General features: G+C 42.8%; 1 protein-coding gene across 1 annotated transcript in view; it reads left to right on the forward strand.

Annotated features, from left to right (window-relative positions):
- LOC102385476 (transducin-like enhancer protein 4) overlaps positions 1-22,714 on the forward strand; it is a 175,773-nt gene that overhangs the window by 90,923 nt on the left and 62,136 nt on the right. The window contains exon 9 of the mRNA XM_025192948.1: positions 5,625-5,699. Coding sequence (XP_025048733.1) covers positions 5,625-5,699 — 75 coding nt within the window. The remainder of the gene's footprint in view (positions 1-5,624; positions 5,700-22,714) is intronic.

The following is a 22,714-nucleotide window of genomic DNA, read 5'->3' on the forward strand; positions in this document are numbered from 1 at the left end:
TTTGCTTAAATTAACATTCTCTTCATATTGCACTCCTCAGATTTTTGGGGTCTCTGCCCTATTTGCTTTTGTTTACAGCATGCAGTAGATACGGATGTGCATCATCACAATAGCAATCCATAAAACAGAGCCCCTATATATCATTATGTTTAAAATAGGGCAAGACAAGCAATCCATCTTTCACAAGCCAAAAGGTTGTACAGACTGAATCCACCTGGAGGTCTGTATTTTCTATAAATCTTGCAATGCTGTTTCTTGCATGATTTGGAGGTAAAGTGGATAGGACTCTTGCTGTGCAAGGAGTTGGTGATTTGGGTTTTTTTGGTACTTTTTTTTTCTTGAACATTTATATGTGCATGAATGCCTGCGCTTGCATGCACATCTTAAAGGAAGAGTGGCAATTAGGTCCTGAGTCTGAGGAGATCCATGAAAGCAGACCCTCACTAGGACTGAGTAGAAGTACATCAATTCATCTGTCCAGGTCCAGTCACAGGATTGAGGCACTAATTTTGCACTGTCCATTTTGCTTATGTGGATTAAATAAATCTCTAAAAGACTTGCGTAAGGACAGGGGATTGCCCCCTTCATACTGAATGAAAGACTAAATTTAAGCAGGCTCCTTCCTGTATTCTTTCCTTATTATATGGACCTGGTCTAAAACCCATTAGAAACAGTGGAAAGATTTGTGTGCTTTGGATCAGATCCTAATAAAATATTATTCTTACTTAGTTGTTCAAGAATTTTATATAGACTTAAAGGAGACTTGAAGTTTAGATACCAATGATTGGGGACAGGGAAAAAGTAAGGTTTGGAAAGCAGAAAAACAAGAAATTATTTCTCGTTGAATTTTTGATGTTTGAGATCCCTCTCTCCTTCCAAGGAATGGAATGACATTTTGTCTCGGATCCTTTGTGGAAGCTCAGTTTTTGTGTTTGGTGAGGGGAAGCCATGTAGGCAGAGGGGTGGCTTGTTTTTGCAAAATGTGGAAGAACTTTGTAGTTTTTTTACTATAGTAACCTTAGTGCTTCTTAAGCCAACTCTTGATAAAGGTGTTTGCAAAGTCTCTTCCTGACAGCCTTGCCATTTGCCTTGTCACACTCCATAACATTTTCTTTGCTATACATGTATTTGTGAGGGGGATTTTGTTCTGTTTAACTCTTGCTAGGATTGTATTTAGAAAAAAAAAAGTTCTATTTTTGAAATATTATAGACCTTATCTCAAATTCAGAATCTTGCTATTCTGAATTAAAAGGACTGAAAGTCACAGAGAAGGCACATATCCACAGAGCCCAATCTTTTAACATGGTTGTATTTCTCTTTATTTTGTACATAAATAATATTATTGGAAACAAAATGCCCCCCCTCCCCTCCCTTCCAAATAACAGGCTAAATTCTGTTCTCTGCCTTTGTGCAAAGAGGGACAGTTGTCTGGGGCAAGAAAGATGGGAGGAAGGGAGAACTGGCTGCCAGCTGCTGAATTGTTTTCTGGAGGTTGAGTGTCAAATTAAAAAATCTTGATGTCACATTGCCTGTCCATAGAACATCTTATGTCAAATGTGGTTAAAAATGTGGCTTTCTAGTCTGATTTGCATAGATTATGCCCTTACTTATCATGCAATGGCCTAGCCCTGATAACACATACTCTTGTGACCTTAAGGCTAAAGTGTCTGAATTCCCTTTTTATCAGCAATGGTGACACTATTTGCAACTTGTTTTGAATGTGGCAGTGTGATTACTCATAAGTTTGAGCTGTCACGTTCATGTTTAGTCCATTATGTGTTGGCTGCCTAACGAATGCTTGCTTGCTTGCTTGCTTGCTTGTAAGCTCAGAGATTGGTCCTGGTTATGTTTGACCATGTGAAACTTGCTTCCCATGTTTCACAAGCCAGTTCATTTAATCTGTTACCATATACAATCTAAAATTTTATCTTTATAGAGGTCTAAATTTCTACCATCATTGTTTATTGTATTGGTTGCTTTTATTTACTCCTTTGGTGTTGGTATGTCTTTGATTACTACAATTAAAAAAAAAAAAAAAGAAAAAAGTTCAGTACTCCAGAGTGTTTTGTGAGAGGGGATGCCCTTTTAAAATAGCTTTATTATTATTATTATTACTACTACTATTTATCATTCTTCTTACTATTACTATTGTTGCTGCTGCTGCCACCGCCGTCTTTAAGATTCAGGGTGTCTCTAGCATGATTTAGGGAAGCCACTAAGGCTAGGGACAGACATTCAAAAAAAAACCTGAGCCTGAATTCATTTAATTTTTGCAGGTTAGTCTAACCTGCTTAGGCTAAACTGGTTTATAACTGTACAGACACCCCAGAAATGCTGGCACATGCCTGCGGTGGCTCAAGCTAGAACCCGAGGGACACTAGAGCAGCCCTCCCTCCGTTCCATAGTGCTGAGCTGAGGGGATGGGGGTGTCTAGGCAGTATGCTCTGATTAGGGATGGGTTCTCTCCCCCCACCCTTTGTTGCTCCTGACCAGTGAGGGAGCCAGCACAGAGTTGCACAGCATTTACTTACGTAGCAGGGAGTTGCACAGGGGGTTGGTAACAGAGCATTTATCAGCCCATCAGCAAAACAAAAGCATCTCTCATTTAGTTCAAGATCTTCATAAACAGCTTTTTCCAAGGAAGGAATGGAAGAATATTACCAGCTACCTGTTAATTAGCTCCTAAAAGCCCTCAGTGGACACTGCCAGCCTGCCTTTGTCCTGCCTGCCTTACACAGACACCTCAGCAACAGCATGCATACCACATGCTCTGGGAGACGGGAGGGAGGGGATCCCTGCTTGAGCAGGGAGTGGTTGGGTGGAGGGGCGGGGGAAGGGCAGGGCCAGCCCTGCTCTGTGGAGCAAAGAGCCCTGCCCAGGGCTACAAAGCATCTGGGATGCTGGGGGACTCTGGTTTAAGTTAAATCAGGAAGGGTCTGGGAAAGCACGGCTCCACGGTGGCAGCAGGAGGTTTTGGAGGCAGAGACAGTCTCCACTAGTCAAATCGCTGGCGATTTGACTAAGCGCGATTTTTTTTGCCTTACGAGCTGACCTCGGAAGCTAGCCCCTGCATAAGATGCGACACACCTGTACTTTGGTGAACTTGGTATACAACATTAATCTGGGTATTAATTTCCAAGTACAATAGAGAGCTGACATCTCCCGTGTCTGTACACTATAGATTGTTAGGGGCTGGAAGGGACCTCACAGATCATTGGGTCCAGCCCCCGTGCAGTAGGGAGGAAGACAGCTGGGGTTAGGTGACTCCAGCGAGGTGACTATCTAGTCCCAGGGGTGGGCAAAATACGGCCCATGGGCCGGATCAGGCCTGCAGAGCCATTCTATCTGGCCTGGCCTGCAGGGCCCCTAAAAAATTTAGAAAATTAATATTGATCTGCCCTTGGTTCCTGTCAAAAATAACAGTAGCCAGGAGCAGTAGGACATAGGGGAAGCCCAGTGGGCTCATGCAACAGCAGGGCCTGCCTGACCTTGCCCCCCCAGCCGGAAGCCCCAGCAGGGACCACGAGGCTGCGCTGTGCCAGAACCTCAGGTAAGGGTGGGGGGGGCAGGAGAGGACCCTGGGCAGGAAAAACTAGACCAGGGAAAAGCTGAGCATGGAGAAAAGCGGCCCTTCTCCTGCCCCATGACCGGTGCTCCCTGCTGCAGCCGCTGGCAGCCTGCGTGGGGCTCCCTGTGCCTGCTCAAGACTGCCTTACACAGGCTGTGGGTGGCTGCAGCAGGGAGCGCCGGCCATAGGGCAGGGGAAGGGCCACTTTTCCCCATGCTCGGCTCTTCACCGGGCTCCTTCCCTGCTCCTTCCCAGCATGGAGGAAAGCGGCCCTTCCCCCATCCCGTGGCGGGCGCTCCCTGCTGCAGCTGCTCGCAGCCTGCATGGGGTGTTTCCTGAGCAGGTACAGGCAGCCCCACACAGGCTGCGAGTGGCTGCAACAGAGGGCACAGGGGAGGGGGCCGCTTTTCCCCCGTGCTCTACACCAGTTCTTTCCCTGCTAGCAAGCAGGGGGGTCAGGGCTGCATGCTGCCCCCTGCCTGTACCGCGGGGCTGGGGGTACGGAGTGAGCAGGTGCACAGGGCCAGCACTTGTCTTGGGGCCAGCGCTGGCAGGGCCCAGAGAAGGGTGGCAGGAGCGCGGGGTCCCAGCCTGCAGGACTTTGTGGAGCCAGGCCAGCTCCCCCCTCCCCCTGCTGGTGCAGCCCAGCCCGGCTTCACAGACCCCTGCCAGCCTGTGGCCCGCTTTGGGCCCCACCGGTGCTGGCCCTGGGACATTGGTCCCAAGATGGTGACCAGGGGGCGGGGCACCTGTCAAGGGGCGGGGCTACCCATGCGGCCCTTAACAGCTTGCCAAAACTGGGTAAGTGCCCCTCCGCTCGAAATAATTGCCTGCCCCAGATCTAGTCTCTTCTTGAAAACCTCCAGGGTAGGTGATTGCACTGCCTCTGCAGGGAGTTTATTCCACAGTCTGGACACCCTGACTGTGAAGGAGTTTTTCCTGGTATTAAGCCTGAAGCAGCCTTCCAGGAGTTTGTATCCATTGGTCCTCGTCTTCCCCGGGAGTGCCCTAGTGAACAGTTGTTCACTGTATAAAGACCCCATTATATTTAATACACTCTCCTGATGTAAAGAAAACACTTTCCTTTATTTAACCTCTGCCTATAAATAAGGGATGATGCATCCCCACACAGGCCAAAGGTTTGTCTACAACATCTCCAGTCCCCACACCTTAGTCTGGTGTTGGTGAAAAAATTAGTGAACTGTAGTCCCTGGTTCTTCCAGCTGACCAGAACAGATAGATGACGTTCAATGAAGCTCCAAAGAAACATAGGTCATATAACTCCAGAATTAGGAAATAATTCTTCTTTTAATCAATGTTGTCAAACAAACATCCATCAGTTTTCAGTCTTCAACCATCCTGAATTGACTACTGAAATACTGTCTTGCTCAAAGCAAGATAATATAACTGTTGAAGCTTGTAAACGGTGTTGTTAATTAGCTCATGTGCTTTCTTTATGGACTTTTGTAAACTATTAAAGCTTACGTGTCAGGGATTGAAATAATTAACCCTGTTTCAGCATTTTGATAGACTTGTGAATGAAGTTTTAAAATTTCTTCCCATGGTTGAGCTGCTTTGAAATATGAAGAAGGGGAGTCAGCATTTCCTTGTCTAAAGAGAGAACAGTATAGCTGGTAACAAAACAAGCCTTTCCTTATCAGAACATATCTTTATTTGAAAAGTTGGTTTCTTTAAGTAGATGGGCCTGTATTTTAGGAGGGGACACATGCTCAATAGAAGCGCATTTTCTTGATCAGGTTGTTTTTTTCTTTAAAGGTAGTAGTTCAGTCTTGAACTAGCTCACTTTAGAGAAGGGAGGGGGCTTTAGTTTAATTCCAGGCAGGTAATGACTTGGATAAAATTTTCCCCACCTTTGCTCATGCTCATCCATTGAGAATTTTACTGTCTATTCAGAGAACTATTATTACAAGCCCTGCATGTGGTTGAAAGACTTTTTTTTTTTTTTTTTTCTTTTTGAAAGAAGGAAGAAAAAAAATCTGTGCTTAATTGATTGGAAAGCAAATAATTTTATTCTGTTTCTGATCTTCATTTATAGCACCAGCAACAAGTGGTGCAGGCTGTGGAACGGGCCAAGCAAGTGACCATGGCAGAACTGAACGCAATCATTGGGGTACGTGGTCTTTCCATTTTAGCTCTCCTAGTGTTTGTAATTAATTTTTCCTTCTTTCTGTCCATCTTTAAATTTAGATCCATCAGCTGAGCAAAGTTTTGAATAGCAATGAAACCAAGTTATTTGACTTAAGTTTCGATTGTGCTCTTGCCCCTAAGGGTACAAGACACTACACAAAGTACATACTCTTTTTTGATGTGATTCCCTCTCCTTCCCCCCATTAAAATTGTTTCATGTTGTGTATGGCACTATATTCAGTCTGCCTCTACAGCGACGGTACAGGTGGCATTCGATTTAAAGTATTTTTTTAATAAGGACATGCTTCTCTCACACCTGTCTTTGCAATTTAGCGCACGGGGGGGGGCAAAAATAGACAAATGTAGGGTTTAAAAAAAATAGTAATAATTTTAATAAAAACAGATTTTTTTTCCTACAAAATCTAGAGATGAATGGTCATTCACAAATTAAGAGAGAGAGACACTACTCCCGTGTATCTAAAAAGAATAAATAAGTTAAAAACCTTCTTTTATAAAAACTTTGCTGCTAACGATATTAGCTTAGCATAAAAATCATGCAAGATTTTTATGGGTTTGGGTAGGCATGATGTTTACATTTTATGACTCGAGAGGAAAAGAAAAACAATGAAACATTGGTTGTGTTCACACTACATAAAATATAGGTGAGAAATCATAGCTTAATAACACATTATTCACTTCTATAATTATTCAGCTGGTGCAAGCACTTGTTTAAGTTATTCTAATGAAGATACTACAACTGTACTTTTCTTACTCTACCCCCCCCCAATGCTTTTTCTTTTGTGTATAGATTATACATAAGTCTTTTCCATTTTTTTATTCAGTGTATCAAACACACTTTGAAATGCTAATTATTCCATTTACTTTCATTAAAATTCAAATTGCTGAGTGAAGATGTGGATAAGGGTCGCCAAATAATCAATCTGAAGTGAAGATATTGCTTCAATTATGCCTCTGTCTTTTAACAAGGAAATCAGGGCCCTCTGATCATTGCTGACGGTAGCGTAGAGCTGTGGTCTGATTGTAGCTTGTTTTTAATAGGCTCTTTCTTACTCTATTTTGTATCCCTCTGACCACAAGAAAATACTGGTAGTCAATTAGAAGATATAAATGGAAAAGAGTAACCTTTATTTCCTCTGAAGTGCCCCTTGGAAAGAAGGGGATGAATCAGAGCGAGTCGTGTAGAATCATGAATAACATTTGTTGTATGTCTTTTATGCTCCAGTGGGGAGAGTGGGAGATGAATAATTTCCCAATTAGTTTTCATTACCTAACCAAAAATACTGCCTATTAACATTCTTTGTATAAAGTAAGTTGCTAAAGGTTGTTTTTTTTTAAAGAAGGTATGTATGTATACACTGCATTCTGTGCACTTGTGCGCGCGCGCTCTCTCTCTCTCTCTCTCTCTCTCTCTCTCTCTCTCTCTCTATATCTATATATATTAGTGTGTGTGTGTGTGTGTGTGTATTCCATTCAGCAGTATATTTATTGGAAAGGCTGTAAACATGTATGTGCTTTCTACTAGTGAGTCTGCTGTTGACATGGAATGTATGACACTGTTGCATATTGCAGAGTGCAGTTGTTTAAAGTTTATCCTACTTTCACGAATCATGACAGTATACAGAAGAAATATAAGCAGACTAGATGCTTGTTCAGGAGCCTGATGATCCTTTCACCCTCTGAAAGGGAAGAACTAAATATCCTATTCTGTCTCTTACTGAATCGAAAGTGTTCCTGGCCCAAATTTCATAAGGGCTATAATTTTTTTTGGCTTTAAAAAGAATGATTGCTGATCATCACCTCTTCCCACCCCAAAAAATCATTTTTACTTGCTATACTTCCTATTTTTTACTTCCTGTGCACACGGTAGTTTTAGACTGATTTGGGTTATTTCTGATCCTGACTGAAAAAAAAAAATCCTGTTTATATAATTTACATTATTACATAAGGGGAATAATGACATTTTATCTTTTGACAATTTTCTGTTAAAAATTCTTAAATGGGGTAGCAGATTATCAAAAGAGCTGAAATTCTAGTTGCATAGTTAACCAATCAATTGGTCTCACCCTTCTCCCCGCAACCCTGGGTGGGTGGGTGGGTGTGTGTGATATATAGTAGAGAAAACACCCACACAGAAAATGGCAAGAATTTTTTTAAAAACAGGTTGGAAAATGTAGTTGTAGAACTAAAAGCCTGACATACTTAGTAAAATGCATACCAATAAAAGCAGAGTATAATTAGATTTTACTAGTTTTTTAACTGTCCTCTTTGTTTTATACTAGTTTGCACTCTACTAAGTCTGAGAGTTCTGTTTGTAACACCGTATTTTAAAAGGATCCACAGCGCTTCAGTTTTGTTTTTTTTTTAAGAATATCTTTTCATTCATTCAGTTCTGTCAGAAAAAAGTTAGGAGTAATGGTAGTATTTTCTGCATCATTCATTTCACCTCATTGCAGGCAAAAGCTCCTTTAGTTTGAATGGGGGAACCTTGGGTTAGAATTTCGAAGTGGGGTTCTCTCAGAGTAAAAGATGGCACAAGAAAAAAATGAATATGCACAAATCATGTCTTTCTCTGTCTCGTATACATTTTTACATGCATGTACTCTGATTTAATGAAATCTGATGAAGCACCTTTTTAACTTTGCAATATTATTCTACTTTAATTGGTAAATGAACCGAATCACTGATCCATGCAGTTTAAATGCAAAATACTGAAGTGAGCCTGGAACCTGGAGAGACTGCTTGTTCTCTTGACAATAAACTAGTTGTGTTTAATGGAATGAAACACAGTTATAATGACTTCTTTCACAGGTCATGTTCAGTTTAAAACTATTGACAGATTGAAACAAGTTAAATATCATCCATCTTCTCTCCCTCCCTCCCAAAGAAATAGGGGAAAGGATCTCCAGATATCATAAATATATCAGAAAATTGTTTTTGACTCTGATTAATCCAGATTTTGGATCTGTTGTTTGTGGTAGACTGCACTGTTGCTCAGACTTCTTACTTTGAGTAATTTCTATTTTTTTTTTTTTTTTTTTTAGTAACCATTCCAAGTTTGTTCTGTTGAGATAAGGAATTATATGTATCCAGTTGATCTTGTCATGTCATAGCTACTGTGTTTTTAAATTGAACTGCAAGATCACACTGTTGGAACAACACAGAAATTGTAGTCTTAAATCAGTAGCAATATGATCTAATTAGGAATGATGTTTTCATTTCCTGTATTATTAAATTGAGTCATGTAACTTGCTTAAAATGTTTTTTGTTTTGTTTTGTTTTTAATGCATTACACTATATTGTCAGAACATGCTGTGTGAATTGGTAACATTTTAATAAGGGAACGGGGGAATTTACTTGCAACTTTATAAGAATTTTATCAGGGTATGATTTTTTTGTTGTTGTTTGAGCTTCTTTAATTAGCATTTTTAAATTGTATATATGTATAAGTTCAGCTGCATTTAGGTTGTAAGACAGAAATGGAGGCTACTGTTTATATGCCTGTTTATTACATACAGAGAGATAAATGTACCAAAAACTTAAGAACAGGTATGTGATGGTGTTCAAAGAAAATGCAGTTTAGCACAAGAAATGCTGAACCTCAATTTTTAGCAGTGACATTTTAATGATAGGAAGTCTGCAAAATTATTTGCCATCAATTGTGAAGGCAATAACAAGCCTTGGTGGTTTTTCACACTCTCTGTGTTAAGTGCTTTCAGAATGACAGCGTAAACTGTGTTAGAGAACTCCAAGGAAGTAAAACTGATTAAAATGTTCATGCTTGAATGGTGCTGATGGAATAGTTCATTTGGACTTTCTCTACCTCCTGCAGCTCAAGCTGAAATATTAAAATTCAGTGGATTTAAATCTCTCTCCCCTCAGCTCAGGAAAAAAACATTACATTTTAATAGGTTTTAAACTCATAATTCATTGGTTTGGAGCAGCACTATTAAATCTATTTAAATATTACTTGTATTACTAAGGAAATGATTTAAATGATTTTGCCTTTACCATTCTATATTTTGGGGGGAGGGGAAGAGCTTAGGTTTAATTTTTAAGCATTTTGTTTTATGTCAGTTTTTTTATCATCTTTTTTGAAAATAAATGACATTTGCTGGAAGAAAGGACTCTTTTTGTGTTGTGATATATAATTGTCAAGCTATGAAGTTTTTTCCTTGCAAAATTTCCATTCCATGTTTTAGACTGAAACAGTTGTTTGCCCCATTACAGAAGGTGTGCTTTTTTTTTTTTTAAAGTGAGTTGTCCATCAGCCAAACGGTTCAGCCTGTTACAAAAGTGTGGAACAATGCCTCTTAAGAAAACAATGCGTCATCTTTTATGCATCCCCAGAATGTGAGAATCTTCAAAAGCGGTGTGGTGTAGATAAGTGCATACAAGTTCTAATAAAAACTTAGCATCAATGCATGCTATTATTCCCTTGGCACCACTGGTCCAGAGCTCTTGCCACTAAATGCTAATACATTTTTGCACTGATGCTTAACATATAGAGGAATTTCTGACTTTTGCCATTCAGATGTGCTTACAGTATGGATAAGCATAAGGGTCTTTGGTCTGAACCAAAGCAAATGAGGACCAAGTTCTCAGTTGATGTAATCTGCTTCTTTGAAGACAAGGTGAGGAACACATTCAAAATTTTAGGAGGGAAGTCGTCTCTCTCTTTACTGATTCTAAATGTCCGGACACAATTTTGGCATGGTGGATTTTTTTCATCCAAAGTGTGTGTGGGTGTGTGTTTTAAATTCAGTTGGCTAGCAAAAAAGATTTTCCTATGACGTGTGAATCTGAAGATAGTACCTGAAGAAGTAGGTGTGTAGTAGTATAAACTGGTAAATGTACTGTGACCTGGGTACAACTATTGCTCATCTCTGGCTTTTTTATTGTTTGATCAAAGGCTTCTCCCCTATTAAGCCACGCTTGGAGCTTAAATGCTGTAAAACAAATTGCCACCTGCTGTATACTTATACGCAGATTGTTATGGTAGGAAGGTGGAGGAAGAGGTTAGCTAAATTATGTACCTGTTTTGTATTGTTATTTACTTGTATTGTATGGCAAAAGAAAAATGAAATGCCGTACTTCCTATTTAATTAGTGTAATCTTAATTTATATATTGAAGGTGCAGGATGAATTTTGTTCAAATGTCCTGCAATTTAGGGTAATATCTAACCTTCACAAATTAATTCTTTAAATTTTGTTTTTTTATTTTTTTGAGTGTCTGTCTTGGTAGAGGAAACATTTCCAGTGCAGCAACCTTCTGAGTTATTAATCTAATATCTAGATTATGCTCTTTTGAAGTGGCTGGCTTTTTTCCTCCTCCCTGCTTTTCTTCCCTCTTCTATTCCCAGGCAGCTACAGCAGTGAGCATAGTTTGTCTGTTTAAGTAATTTATTTCCCAGTGCAGCAATTGCTCTAATTCAAAAAGGCTGAAGTAAATGAGAACAAGGATCCTAGCTGAGGGGTTTTTTGGGAGTTAATTCTAAAGTAGATTTTTATTTCGTTTTGTATTTACTAAATAGCTGCTTTTAGTGTTTGCATTCAAAAGTAGTTTGCTACATTTGTAATGGAACACTGCCATTTCCTTGCTCATGCTGTGTCCTAGTTGCTGAGTTATGTCGGCCTGTCACCACCAGAGCAGCCAGCAACATGCTGCAGTGCAAAGTACAGATCATTTATTACATCCCACTCGCCAATATGTTGATGTCAGAGGTCTTGTTCATTGTGTTGAAATAAGTACATGTGACATGATCAGTGTGGTCCATGCACTGTATCTAATCATGGGGGAGGCATGGCTTCTGACTCCATGTTTCTCAGGGTCTTCAAAATCCTTGCATTTGAGCTATGTGACCATTATATCTCTTTGAATTAGGATTAGTCTCTGCAGGTGTGGGAGGCCCTGTGGAGAACTTCCTTCATGTTCTGTGGCAACAACATGTGTTTCTGACAGCTACCTGAAATATCTTCCTTCTGAGTGTTTTTTATAACCTAGCACTTCATGCAAAGGAAAAAAAGGGAGAGGAAAAAAGGTTGCCTAACTAGTCTCTAGTTGAGCACATGCAAGTTGCTGACAAACGAAATGTAGTGTTTGCCATATTGCATCAAACCATTGGTTCATTAAGCACAATATGTGACCTTCTGTTATGGCCTATACCTATGGTTTAGAGGGAAAATGTGTTCTGTAAAGACCCTATCCAAAGGCTAAGTATTGTGGAAGTGGAGATTTCTTAATGAATCCTTCTTAAAAATACTTAATTGGATCAGGTACTAATAAGTACTGTATTTGCTCAATAGAAGACGACCATGATTATAAGAGGCCGCTCAACAATTAGATTATATATGTGGAAAACTGATACATTTGTTACTGTTTTCCAGGTATAGAATCTCAATTGTTGGAGGTTTGCCTTGAATTTGTCTCTATATCCCACTGCCACAGCAAGGAAAATAAATCTGGGGGTTTGGATAGCCCTTTGCTCTCTGCTTCCCCCAGACTTTTTCCTCTGGCAGCCCCTTCCCTCTCTCATACTGTCCCTGAGCACACAAAAGGAAGAAGCAAATTTGAAAACAATAACCTTGAAATTAAACATTGCTATAGCAATTTGCATATAGTACCCATCCAGACTTAGCAGTTCATCCAGAATTGATGCATGTTCCCTTTTTTAAAAAAAAATATTTATTTTAATTTTTTTTAAACTGCGGCAGGCTTTAGGACAGGAGAGAGACCTGTTGAAAATCTCTGGGTTAAGGTTAGAGGGAAGAGCAACAAGGGTGATGTCCTGGTGGGTGTCTGCTGTAGATCACCAGACCAGTAAGATGAGTTAGATGAGGCTCTCTTCAGACATCTAACGGAAGTTTCTGGATTGCAGGCCCTGGTTCTCATGGGGGACTTCAATCACCCTGATATCTGCTGGGAAGGCAATACAGCAGTGCATAGGCAATGCAGGAAGCATTGCAGGAAGCTTTTGGAGAGCGTTGGAGCCAACTTCCTGGTGCAAGTGTTGGAGAGACCAACTAGGGGCTGTGCTGGTCTTGACCTGCTGCTCACAAACAGGGAAGAATTGGTGGGGGATGTAGAAGTAGATGGTACCTTGGGAAGCAGTGATCGAGTTCAGGATCCTGACATAAGGAAGAAAGGAGAGCAGCAGAGTGTGGATCCTGGACTTCAGAAAAGAAGACTTTGACTCTCTTAGGGAACTGATGGTCAGGATGCCAGTCTGAGTGGGGAGGGAGTCCAGGAGAGCTGGTTGTATTGAAAACTTTACTGAGGGTGCAGGAACAAATCATTCCAATGTGCAGGAAGAAGAGCAAATGTGGCAGACCAGGTTGGCTTGGAGAACTCTTCAGTGGGCACGTCTACACATTGATTAATGTGCCTTAGATACCATGCAATTAGTTTAGTACTTCCTTAATAAAGTATTAACTAAATGTGCAATACCTAGAATTACTGTGCAGTAGTGCTAGTAGATGCTGGCACTAGCTGTGCATTAGTATCATAACCAGGGATCCTGGTTGTCTCCTGAATTTTTTTTTTTTTTAAAGGCAAATTCTCTGATAAAACCCCCAAAAACTGTGATTAAAATGAGAATGAGAGAGAGCCATTCAACACAATGTTTTATTGATATATTTACAATTTTAAATCAATTCAAAGCCTACCAGTATCTCAGTCACTATAATAAAATAGATTCTAAATACCTGTGCATTTTGGTATTTGATTTTTGGTTTTTTATCATGGAAAATCAGAGCTCCACCTGCCCCTTTAGTTCACCAGGATGCAGGTCCCTGCCCAGCTGCCAGAGTTGTGAAGCTGGGGACTGGCGGTTGGAGCCTGCTGCCCCTAGAGCAATGCCTGAGCCCTGGATGCTGCGGTGAACCAGAGCATGGGGCCCAGCTCCCCCTCTTATGCAGGCAGCACGATCAGAGCGGAGCCCGTAGGGAGGTATGGTATGGGCTCAGGCAGAGGGGTCCTGGCGCCCTGCCACTGAGTGCTCTCCCAGGGAGTTCAGTGTGGGGCACTGTTGAATGCTAATCTGTTAATTGAGTAAATGAGGGTGTTACTCCTCAGCATTCAGCCCAGAGAGAGGATTTTAAGATTGCGGGCGACTCTCAGTAGGGTGTTCGCTTGTAGCCCAGCACTACCCCACCCCTGGTACAAACAGACAGACTCCTTAATTAACTGGAAGCCACAAGAATGTATTAATATTACCAGACAACAATAACAACAAGAAGATTATATACAGGAGATATGTTACAATAGTGCAGAGAGAGAGAGAGAGATGAAACCGAATATAGAACCTCAGTCTGTGTACTCAAACAATATTACAACTTACACAGAGTTTAGCTCTTGCAGGCTTTCAGACCCTATGCATTCAGTGAGAAGATTGTGGATTTTCCCTCTTCCAGGGTACTCGTTCTCCTTTTATCAAGGGAATGGGCGATATGTTACCACAAGACCAATAAGCATCGCAAACTGATCACTGGGGAGCCTTTCTCTACCCAGGATACACACGACTCCAATCATTCCATAAACACTAGATGCTCACAAAACATGCTTAATCTTGCACAGTCTCAAACTCACTAGACTCGCATTTCAGACGCAAGAACTCTCGCACAAATACACAAGCAGACACACCCACCAGAGATGCAAGTCACATACACCAACCCACCAGAGCAGAGCTCAGGCCCTTTTATATCCCAAAATCACACCTCATTCACAGTCCAATCATGTCTCTAGGGCACGTGTCACTCAACCAGTCATCTAGCTGGTGCCTGTGTCAATCATCAAATTGAAACAAACGTATCAATCTTCACACTTCAGATCAATCATCCTCCACTTTGCCTCAGGAGATGGAGGTAGTGGTTCCCTTTTTGGTGCCAAAATCTATGTCACCAGGTCTTCACTGCACATGCTTAATATATAACTAGGTCAGTACCTCCTTAGAGGTGGAAAGTTCATTGGTTCTCGAATTTTCAGAACCTTCATTTGCTGCGCGTGTGCAGGACTCCAACTTCTAAACATTGTCACTTTCAAATAGGCCTTGGGATGTAGCACCATGTACAGCTCTGTGTGGGGGAGAGGGGGCAGGGACAGGCTGCTTGCTGTGGACTTGGCGCTTCCCCGCATGCTGCCCTTCCCTGGGGCCTCTGTGGCCCAGGAGGCGGGATCCAGTGTGGCAGGGCAGAGTAGGGCCAGGCAAGGAAGCTCCCTGCCACTATGAGCCCTGCCCCACCCAGGTGAGGTGCCACCTGACAGCAGCAAGAGGCACAACTCTGCACTGCCGGCCCAGATGGAGGCCCTAGGGGAGGGCAGCAGGGCAGGGATCCCAAGTCTGCAGTGGGCAGTCTGTTCCTGACCCCCCTTGTGCACGGGTCTGGGGGGCATGTGTGCCCCCCATATCTTCCCCAGGAGTGCGTGCAGTAGTGGGGAGCCAGCCCCATACCCTGCTCCCTGGACAAGACACCTGCGGCACAGTCCGGCTGTCTGACGGGGCCCTAGGGCTCAGAATGTGTGGCCACAAACCCCACACTTCCTAGCTTGGCAGCAGCCCCAGTCCCAACCATGCCCAGTTCACTTCCCCCCTCTCTATGGGAGCCTCAAACTCCCTCCCCCCTGCCAGACTTACCTGTGGGAGCTGCTTTCCAGGCTGACTGCCTCCCTCCTGCTCCCCCCAGCCATTTTCAGGCTGGAACTCTGCCAGCCTGCGGAGAGCTGTTTGCAAAAGTGCAAAATCTGCATCTTTTTCCATTAAAATGAAAGATCCTTGTTTTTCACAGGTAAAGGGGGAAATCAGTTTTTTTTTTCCCCTCAATTTTTCCCAATGAAAACAGAAAACCCGGATCCCTGCTAATAACACAGTTCAGTAGGCTATTAGCACAGTTTTGCCATGACGTGCTACTGTGCAGTTAGGGTAATGTGCAGTGAGTGTTTCATGTAGACATGCCCACTGAGTGGGAATCTTTCTAGTGGCTTACACAGGATCATAATTTACCAGTGGGTGGATTTCCAGAACGTGTTTAAAAGAATGGATTGATGTTAAGCTGTGCAAACAAATTCCAATTCTTGAGCAAAAGGCCGTATGCTGAAGTTGAAACAGAACTCATGCTCATATAATATAAATATTATATTGAAAGTAAGAAAACACCAGCTTTTTAATGCATGTGTTCTTATGTAAGCTATAATTCTAATGCATTGTGGCTGTTTGGCTACCTCTAGTGGCTACACATTTGTAGATATTTAGATACAAGTCATTGGGCTCAAATGGTAAAGCCTCTTACTTTAAAATCCAGAGTTTCAGGTTCAGACCTGCAGGTAACCAAGCCCTTTGTCAAGGACTTCGAGCCTGTAGAGGTGGGATGATACACTCTCTAATATCAGTTAGCTATCTCATGTGAACATGGGTGGATCTAAAATGAATCACATACCATGGACTGGGAGGGCACGGGGGGCATGAGCCCCTGGATCTGCGTGCAGGGCGGAGTGGGCTGCTGCTGTGGGCTGGAGCTGGGGTAGTGCTGGGTTCTTCCCAGTGGGGGAGTTGGGCCAGGGCTGAGCTTGGGGCAGGGCAGTAGCACTGGGAGGGGGGCTATGGCAAATTTTAGGGTGGCTGCAGCCCACCCAACCCCTCTTCCAATGCTGCTGCCACCTGCCCCAAGCACAGCCCAGCCCAGCCCCATGCCAGGATGAGCCCAGCACTGCCCTGACCCCAGCCCGCCCACAGCCTGTGTACAGATCGTGGGCACCAGTGTGTGCAGTGGTGGGAACTAGGGCCCCCGGATGAGCCATGGCTCTATCCCATGCCTCGCCCTGCCCCGGGTAGGCAGCTCCTGCCCTTGCCCCACCCCTAGCACCAGCTCCTGCTTCCTCTCTCACTGTGGGGGCTGTGATCTGCCCTGCCCCCCATGCCGCTTCCCTTCCTTATAGCCCCTTCCTCCACAACAGACTTACCAGCTGGACCCAGCTCCTCTCCATGCTGCCAGGCTGTACTCCTGGTTGCCTGCGTGCTTTATCAGCCATATCAGACAAAAAAAGCCAATTGCCTATGCTCTCGATTTTCCTCATATCAGTGCTGAACCAATAGGGGACCAATGTATTAGTGCACCTCTAATATATACCCCGCCCAACATACCCTATTTTCCCCCCACACCCCACCGGACACGTACACTCACCCCAACCACCCTGCCACTCTCCACACACAATATACAAAAGTAAATCTTTATTTTTTTTTAACTATTATGCAGTCATCTCTGTATACAGTACACAAACACAAATCATGACAAAAATATTTTTTGTAATAAAATTAAAATATGTTATAGTAGGTGGTTGACTTCTAGTATATGGTTTGTTTTTTTAATCTGGTTCCAAGATGGCAACTCTTCTCCCAAAAGGAGTACTTCTTGGGGGTGGGAGGGAGGTGGGGCAATGGGAGGGACTTCTGGTGGCAAAGGTTAGGGGCAGGGCTTCCAGTCCCAAGATGGTGACCAGGGGGCAGGGCACCTATCACGGGGCAGGGCTACTCTTGTGGTCCTCACCAGCTCACCAAAAGTCATTACGTGACCCTCCAGCTGACATAATTGCCTGTTCCTAGGATAGAGAGTTGTTAATACTGTGGAGTAGAGAGAGAAAGATTAGCAGGAATTGGGGACATGACAATGAGCCATGAAGTCAATTGACTCAGCACTGCCTAAATCGAAATGCTTCTGCCTCTTTCAGGCACTTGGTTTTAAAATTTGGGTAGAGCACGAATCAAATCAGGGTGCAGCTGTACCACTATACCCCTCCTGGATCCACCTCTGTATATGACATTGCCTTAAATTTTGATTATGCTGGTTCAAAACTTTTTTCATACCATGACTCCGTGTTACAGCAGTTGGAAGTTTTACATACCATGACTCTGTGTTACAACAGCTGGCTCTTTCCTGTACGTGGACTGCTTCCAGTCTATCCTTATGTATATGTTCTCCTTGGTGGTCTGCTCATAGCTGCTGCAGAGCCCAGGTCTAATATGCTCAGCAGTCCCTCTGCTGAATTCCTACCAACACCCTGCACCATGCAATCTTGGAAGGTTCTGCTGCATTTGAGCCTTTTGCCTTCCCATTTTGGGAGATATGAATTTCACCCATGGGGATTAGAAGTTCCTTTTTGTTAGTTATCAGGTTTACAGTGGTGGCAAGCGGAAAATAAAGGGCTCCGGTTGGATCCTTTACACAGGCATTTCTGTTCTTTATTGAGTGATGCAGAAGGTGATTCAAACAGCCAAATTCTCTTCTCTCCCCACTTTTCATTCCCAATCAGAAAATATACCGAGTGGGAAGAGAATCCTGCAAAGAAAATAATGAACTAGTGAATTCCAGCGCTTTGGGAAAACATGCACACTCCCTTTCCAAGCAACTAAATGTGTGCTCTTCTATAAAATGTTTGCTTGATGTGCTTAGTTGCATCTTTGTTGTTGTTATATGTTTCCTCCCTCTTTTTGAGCTGTAAGCTATTTTGTTGATTAAGAAATACTTACACAGTAGGTTAATGATACATGCATCCTGACTGGTATGTCTATACGTGTAGTGAAGAATGAAAACATTCAAAATATATTGTTTCAACTTTCTTTTGTGTTTCTGGAGTGCATCGTCTGTCTGTCTGTCTTTTCCCTAGACCAGTGTTTCTCAACCCATGGGTTGCAACCCAAAAGTGGGTGAAAAGAAGGTATGAAAGGGTCACGAACAAATTTAAAAAATGGATCAAAAAACTTTTAAAAAATGGAGTCTCCTTTAAAGGAGAAAAACGTGGGAAACCGTGGGTTTTCCCTCACAGGCTGGCAGAGTTCCAGCCTGTGAAGGGCTGCTTGGGGGGCCCCCCATGCCCCACTCCCCCTCCCACCCCATGCATCCAGCCCCTGCCCCAAAGCCTGAGGGGCTGGGGCCTGGGGGCGGGGGCAGTGGGTTGGGATTGGCCATGGCTGCTTACAAATGGGTCCTGGTATAAAAAAAAAAGGTTCAGAACCACTGCCCTAGGCCACTAAAAGGATTCTGGAGGTATTATTTATATGCTTGTTGTAAATGGTCCACTTCTGATGGTCACTGATTTCCTCCGTCTCTCTCCTGCCTGTTGTTTTACAGTGTAGCTCCACTACTTTTGTTAATATTGTCACATCTTCTAAAACGGAAATCCATGTTCCTTAAGCTTGACATGGTTTTCACATGGCTTTTCTTCCCTTTGTCCTTTTTTAAATATTATTGCTTCTTCTTCCCAGTCTTTTCTTACAACAGGCATTCAAAGAACTCTCTTGTTTCTCTTTGTGGTCAGGAATGAAATCCATCTATTTTTTTCCAGCAAATTAGCTTTGTATAGGATCCATAGAGCGTTCACCAATATCTGTTAGTCTTCTTTCCATACCAAGCATGAGTTTACAGAAATAATCACTCCATTCAGCTAGTGGTCTTAAAGGAACCACTACAGTAGGTATGCCATCACTTCCATTATGGCAAACCGTTACTGTGTTATGTGTGCATTTAGCAACATTTATCATCTTAATGGAGAGGCACTTGTATGAATCTTATTGCAGCTGGTTTTCCCTGTCTTTACTTACTATAAGTAGATAATTCACTAGGTTGTAAAAAAAAAAAAAAAATCTGTTTCATGGTGTTACTTCAGAAGGTATAACTGTAGAAGTAGGACTGAAAGTAATTGTAGCAGGTTATATAAACAGGCCAGTGTATATCATATTGAACATATTTTCCAAAGCAATATCTCCCTAAACACACCCACAATTGTGTATGCTGACATACTTTTATTTCATATATTTGATTGCTTTATTTGTTAATCTTTGAACTAGCTATTGACTTTTTTCTCTCTCTCCTTCCTTTTCCTTCCACTTCCTTCATCATTTTAGCTGGTTTATGTCACCCTACCTTTGTAATGATTTGCCCTCATCAATCATTTTATAATCTATACAACTTAACAAGAATATTTTATTTGGATATTTTATAAATTGTTTCTTACAGTATTGCAGTGTTGTGTGTGAGTGAGTAGATAAAGTAAGTTTCTGAAAGATTAATTTATTAACGTTAGAAATGTCTTCAGGTTAGAAGAGGATGTTCAGGTTGTTTGGATAATGGCTGTGAGCTTTCAGGGTCTATAAGGGGAAAAGCAGTAGATTACTCTGACACAGAGCTGCTTGGAAGGTATCCAGTATCCTACTTGAACCCTTTCCAGGAAAATAGGCTTTGAGTGTGCTGACTATAACAAGAGAACATTATAAGCTAATTTGTCACTGGGTTTAATATCACATTTTACTTCAAATTTGATCTTTTAAGATGTGTGGGGAGGAGAATTAAGCTAAACATCAATGTTTAGTATTAATAATGTTCAGTCTCCAGATAAAAGGATTTTAGCAAAAAGTTTCTAACTATCCAGTTAGATGAGGAGAAGCAAATAATTTTGCAATATTAAGCAAGGACTCCATTGTAGATTATCTGTGGAGAAAAACTGTACTGAGAACTTATTTTAGGATCCTAGCTGATAGAGAATAACACTTGTCTCATCTCATATACATATTTTAAAAATTCGATCTTGGTTTTTAATACGAAATTCATTTCAATAAAGGACATTTAAAAATAAAATTGAAAGGGTTTCTTTTGGGTTTCTTTTTCTTTTGATTCACTTCAGCATGACTTCTCTTCTCTGTTGTACTTTTGTATCATGGACAATACTTGATGAATTTACAAAAGAATCGGTATTCTTTGGGATGCAGTATTTGGCCAATTTTAGTCCAAAAAGGAAGCTCAGCTCAGTGGTTTCAGGAATAGTTTCATAGTTTCACAGTTTGTAGGGTCGGAAGGGACCTGAGCAGATCATCAAGTCCGACCCCCTGCCATGGCAGGAAAGTGTACTGAGGTCAAATGACCCCAGCAAGGTGTTCATCTAGCCCCCTCTTAAAGTTGACTGTTGCTATTGTCATCCTTAAGCAACCAAAACTGTTCTGGGAAGGTTATAGTATACACAGAAAAGGGGAATGTCTTACCTTGAAAAGTTTTTACAATTTATGCTCTCCTCCTGCAAATATGCACATGCTTAACTCTTATGCACATGAATGGTCCCATTGTAGTCATTGGAGGGTATGTGCATCTAAAGATAAATGTACACTAAGTGTTTAGAAATGTCATAAGTCGGGATAATGAACTAAAGGGAGGGGTTGGGAAGAGAAGTAAAAAGATTCCTAGAACAATAACAGAACCCCACACAGTTTCTCAGACATGCTCAGATCTTGTTTGTTCAGTTAAAAGCTTTTCACTAATGTTCTAGCCTTTTTTATTTTATCAGATTTTCTGATCCTGACAGTTCTCTTTTGCAGCAGAGGGTAAACTTAAACCTTCTGGAGATTCCCATGGAGAATTATTCCCATGCAGAGAGAATGTCTGGTAGTGTAAAGCACATTCAGTGCCATCTGCTTCACTCCCACCTCAGCCTAAGTAGGCGGCAGGAAGCATTTGAGGTAGGAGAGGTATCCTTTGCATTTATGATGCCCAGTTGCTTTATGGTACTTTTCTGCCAGGCCAAACAGACCCTACTTGTGTAACATATGTACCAGGGTCAAGAGGCTGGATGCTAATAAACCTCAGCTATCCACCATCGTTAGCTGTATCTAAACATAACTTGGATATTTGAGAATCAGGTCCAGGTTACATATTTTTGTCTGAGCATAGGTCTCAATAGCAAAGGTCAGGAGATAGTAGTTAAGGACTCACAGGGTAAGTACAGACGTTCACAAAGCCCCCGGAGAGGAGGGGGTTGGGGTGGGGGGGAATTAACCTCTGCGGGTGTCTATAAGCAGCACAGATTAGATCAGAAGCGAACAGAACATATGTTCACCCTTTGAAGAGGGAGGAGCATGCAGGTTGCATGCACTGGCCAAGGCCAGCAGGTTGGGGGCACACCTGCATGCCTCTCGCCATGCCCTGTGTGCTCCTTAGACTGCCAGGGAATGCTGAGTGGAACCAAGTGGCCAGGCCACCCCTGATTGACTGCCGGGTATGGGCAAACATGCCCCTAATGCCTGTCACTGTGGACCCTCCTGCACACCCAGCCATAGGCTTCTAGGAGAGCCCCAGAGCAGGTCTCTGTGGCACGCCCGGCAGCCTGGTCAGCAGCAGTGGGGGGGGAGACACTCCACAGAAGAAAGGTTTGGGCCCCTCAGAGCTCTGGTGTGGGGCTGCTGGGTGCCTGCTGCCACTGCCTGCCATTCACAGGAGCTCTGAAAGGCCTGAGCTTGCCTTCTGTAGAGCAGCCCTCCCTCCTGCCCTGCCTAGGTACATTGTATAAAGAAATAAAAATACTCAGCTACAGATACTTCCTCCCCCCTACCTGTGGCTGTCAGCTGGCAGGATGCAGGGCTGGGCAGAGGGACTGTGGTCTGAGAGAGTTAGTGCTGGGTTTGTGGGGCAGAAGTCTCTATTCCAGCCCTCTACCTGGGCTTTGCTGTGGCTCACAACTGGCCACAGGCAGGAGGCGGAAAGTGGGGCTAGGTAAAGGGGCTTTGCTGACTTGGCTCTGTGAGAGCCCAGAGGCAGGGCCAGGTAGTCACTCAGCCAGAGCAGCCAAGCGCAGGCCAGCTGCTAGAGTGCCTCCCTGCAAGGAGGAGGTTAGTGGGGGGGCTGCAAAGCAGTCCAGAATGCCGGCAGACAGCAACCTAACTTGAGTCGGGAGGCAATCTGGTACAGACGTTTGATATATGGGTCTAGCCTAAATTGTTTAAGTCTGATACCACATCGATCCATATCTTATACTGGTTTCCACCATTTTTAAACCAGTCTGTGTGTGCTGAACTTCTGTTTGGTTATGGGTGTAGACCGGTTTCTGATCACTTACACTGGTTTATGTGTAATTCCTATATCTAGCCACAGCCATTTTTAATGTTGTCACCTTCTGCATTAGGACTCAGCCCTTAAGTATACAATCCTATTGCCTCTGTAAGGATCCAT

Source organism: Alligator sinensis, unplaced genomic scaffold (genome assembly GCF_000455745.1).
Source record: "Alligator sinensis unplaced genomic scaffold, ASM45574v1 scaffold1445_1, whole genome shotgun sequence".
NCBI classification, from domain to species: Eukaryota; Metazoa; Chordata; order Crocodylia; family Alligatoridae; genus Alligator; species Alligator sinensis.